At 55.8% G+C, this 1,623-nt stretch overlaps 1 protein-coding gene across 1 annotated transcript in view; it reads right to left on the bottom strand.

Annotated features, from left to right (window-relative positions):
* Nucleotides 1-1,575, bottom strand: part of LOC104942309 (uncharacterized) — a gene marked incomplete at its 5' end in the record, with an annotated part of 5,222 nt that extends 3,647 nt beyond the window's left edge. Inside the window, one exon of the mRNA XM_010767872.1 lies at nucleotides 191-1,575. Coding sequence (XP_010766174.1) covers nucleotides 191-1,575 — 1,385 coding nt within the window. The remainder of the gene's footprint in view (nucleotides 1-190) is intronic.
* Between the last annotated feature and the right edge of the window lie 48 nt (nucleotides 1,576-1,623).

Here is a 1,623-nt window from a genome sequence, read left to right as displayed (position 1 = left end):
AATTCTACATCACAAAATAAAACAATTATTTTGGAAAACAAAACTATTTTTTCTCAATAAAACAATTATTTTCCAAATTACTGTTTTCTTTTTTTAAATCACTGTATTTTATTTTGAAAATCCCCAAAATGTTGTATTTTGAAAATCCAATTCATTATTATTTTCATTTCCTAGGCCCCTGCCCCCTCACCTCTCCTTCCTCTCCTCGTCCTCCCGGCTCCTCCTCCGGCGCTCCTTGTCCTCCCGCGGCCGCCATGTTGGATCCTTCTCATCGCGGTCCAGATGGCGGCTTTTATATTTCCTCTTCCCTCCCGGTTTCTCCCCGTGGTTTTCCATGGGGGAGGAAGAGGAAGAGGAGGATGAGGAAGATGATGACGAGCCGTCCCAGTGAGAATCCGGCGGGCTGGACTCGGCGCTGGAGGAGCGGCGGCGCATCATGGCGGGAAAAATAGAACGATTCGGGTTGAATAAAGTGCCGCTCGTCTTCCTCTTCCTCCTCTTCGTCTTCTTCTTCTCTTTCCTGCCTCTCTCTGGGGACGACCACAAACCGCCATCTTTGTTACAGCCAGCAATGGGAGGAGGGATTGTGGGAGATTGAGGAAGAGGAGGAGCGACGGCAGGAAGTTCCTCCTCTTCATCTTCCTTCTTCTTCTCCTCTTCCTCCTTCTTATCTTCCTCTTCCTCCTTCTTCTCCTCTTCTTCCTCACTATCTGACGTCAGCTGCACCAGCTCCGGCGTTCGTTCTGCGATCGGTTTCTTGTACCCAACGATCAAACACTCCTCTTCCTCTTCTCCCTCTTCATCCTTCCCTGCCGCCTCCTGATTGGCCGGGCTCAGAGAGTAGGAGGGGCCTGGCGTCTCGTCGTCCCACGCCGCCAAACTGAGGCAACTTCCTGTCGGGATTTCATCGTTTCCCGCCTCTTCTTCGTCCATTTCCTCCTCTTCGTCTTCTTCTGAAATAGCGATAACGGACCCGTCGCTGCTGTCGTCGTTTAGCTGCACGATAGCATCGTCCGGCGGCTCGTAAACCGCCTCTAAATCGTAGCTTTCCAACGCTAACGGCGAGCTTGCGAAGCTAACCATTTCGTGCAGGAAGTGGTTTGTTCGCGCCAAGAGGAAGGGGCGTAACTCTTCTTCTATGGTGTTCTGGTCCTCCAGGCCGTGTCGTTGAAGCCTCGCTGTAACGATTCTCTGCACGATATCCACCAAGGACGTGTGAACACCGTAAAGCACCGTTAGCTCGCGGCGCAGCCAGGGGCGGAGCCTTTCCAAGGGGGCGGGGCTTAGGCGAAAGCTGTCGGCTGTGATGTCACGCGGCAGCAGCTCAGCGGAGACGCCGGCGACCCCGTGCACTCGCACGCCGAGACGATAGAGCGAGCGCCGAAACGCCACGGTCTCTCGATCCCTGAGGCGCCGCACCGCCCCCCCGTCGCGCTGCAGGCGGCGGCGAGACACCAGGCGGGACGTCAGGCGGCGAGACGCACGGTCGCCGGGGGCAACGGGGGGGTCGCCGGGGGGGACGAGGCCGGACAGACCCTCGAAGATAACGCCTCGATCTAACGCCTCGTCAACGTCCTGCAACGAGAGAGAGAGAGAGAGAGAGGGGGGGAGAGAGAGAGAGAG

Source organism: Notothenia coriiceps, unplaced genomic scaffold (assembly GCF_000735185.1).
Source record: "Notothenia coriiceps isolate Sejong01 unplaced genomic scaffold, NC01 NC01_scaffold00000011, whole genome shotgun sequence".
NCBI classification, from domain to species: domain Eukaryota; kingdom Metazoa; phylum Chordata; class Actinopteri; order Perciformes; family Nototheniidae; genus Notothenia; species Notothenia coriiceps.
This window is presented reverse-complemented; position numbering and strand designations above follow the sequence as displayed.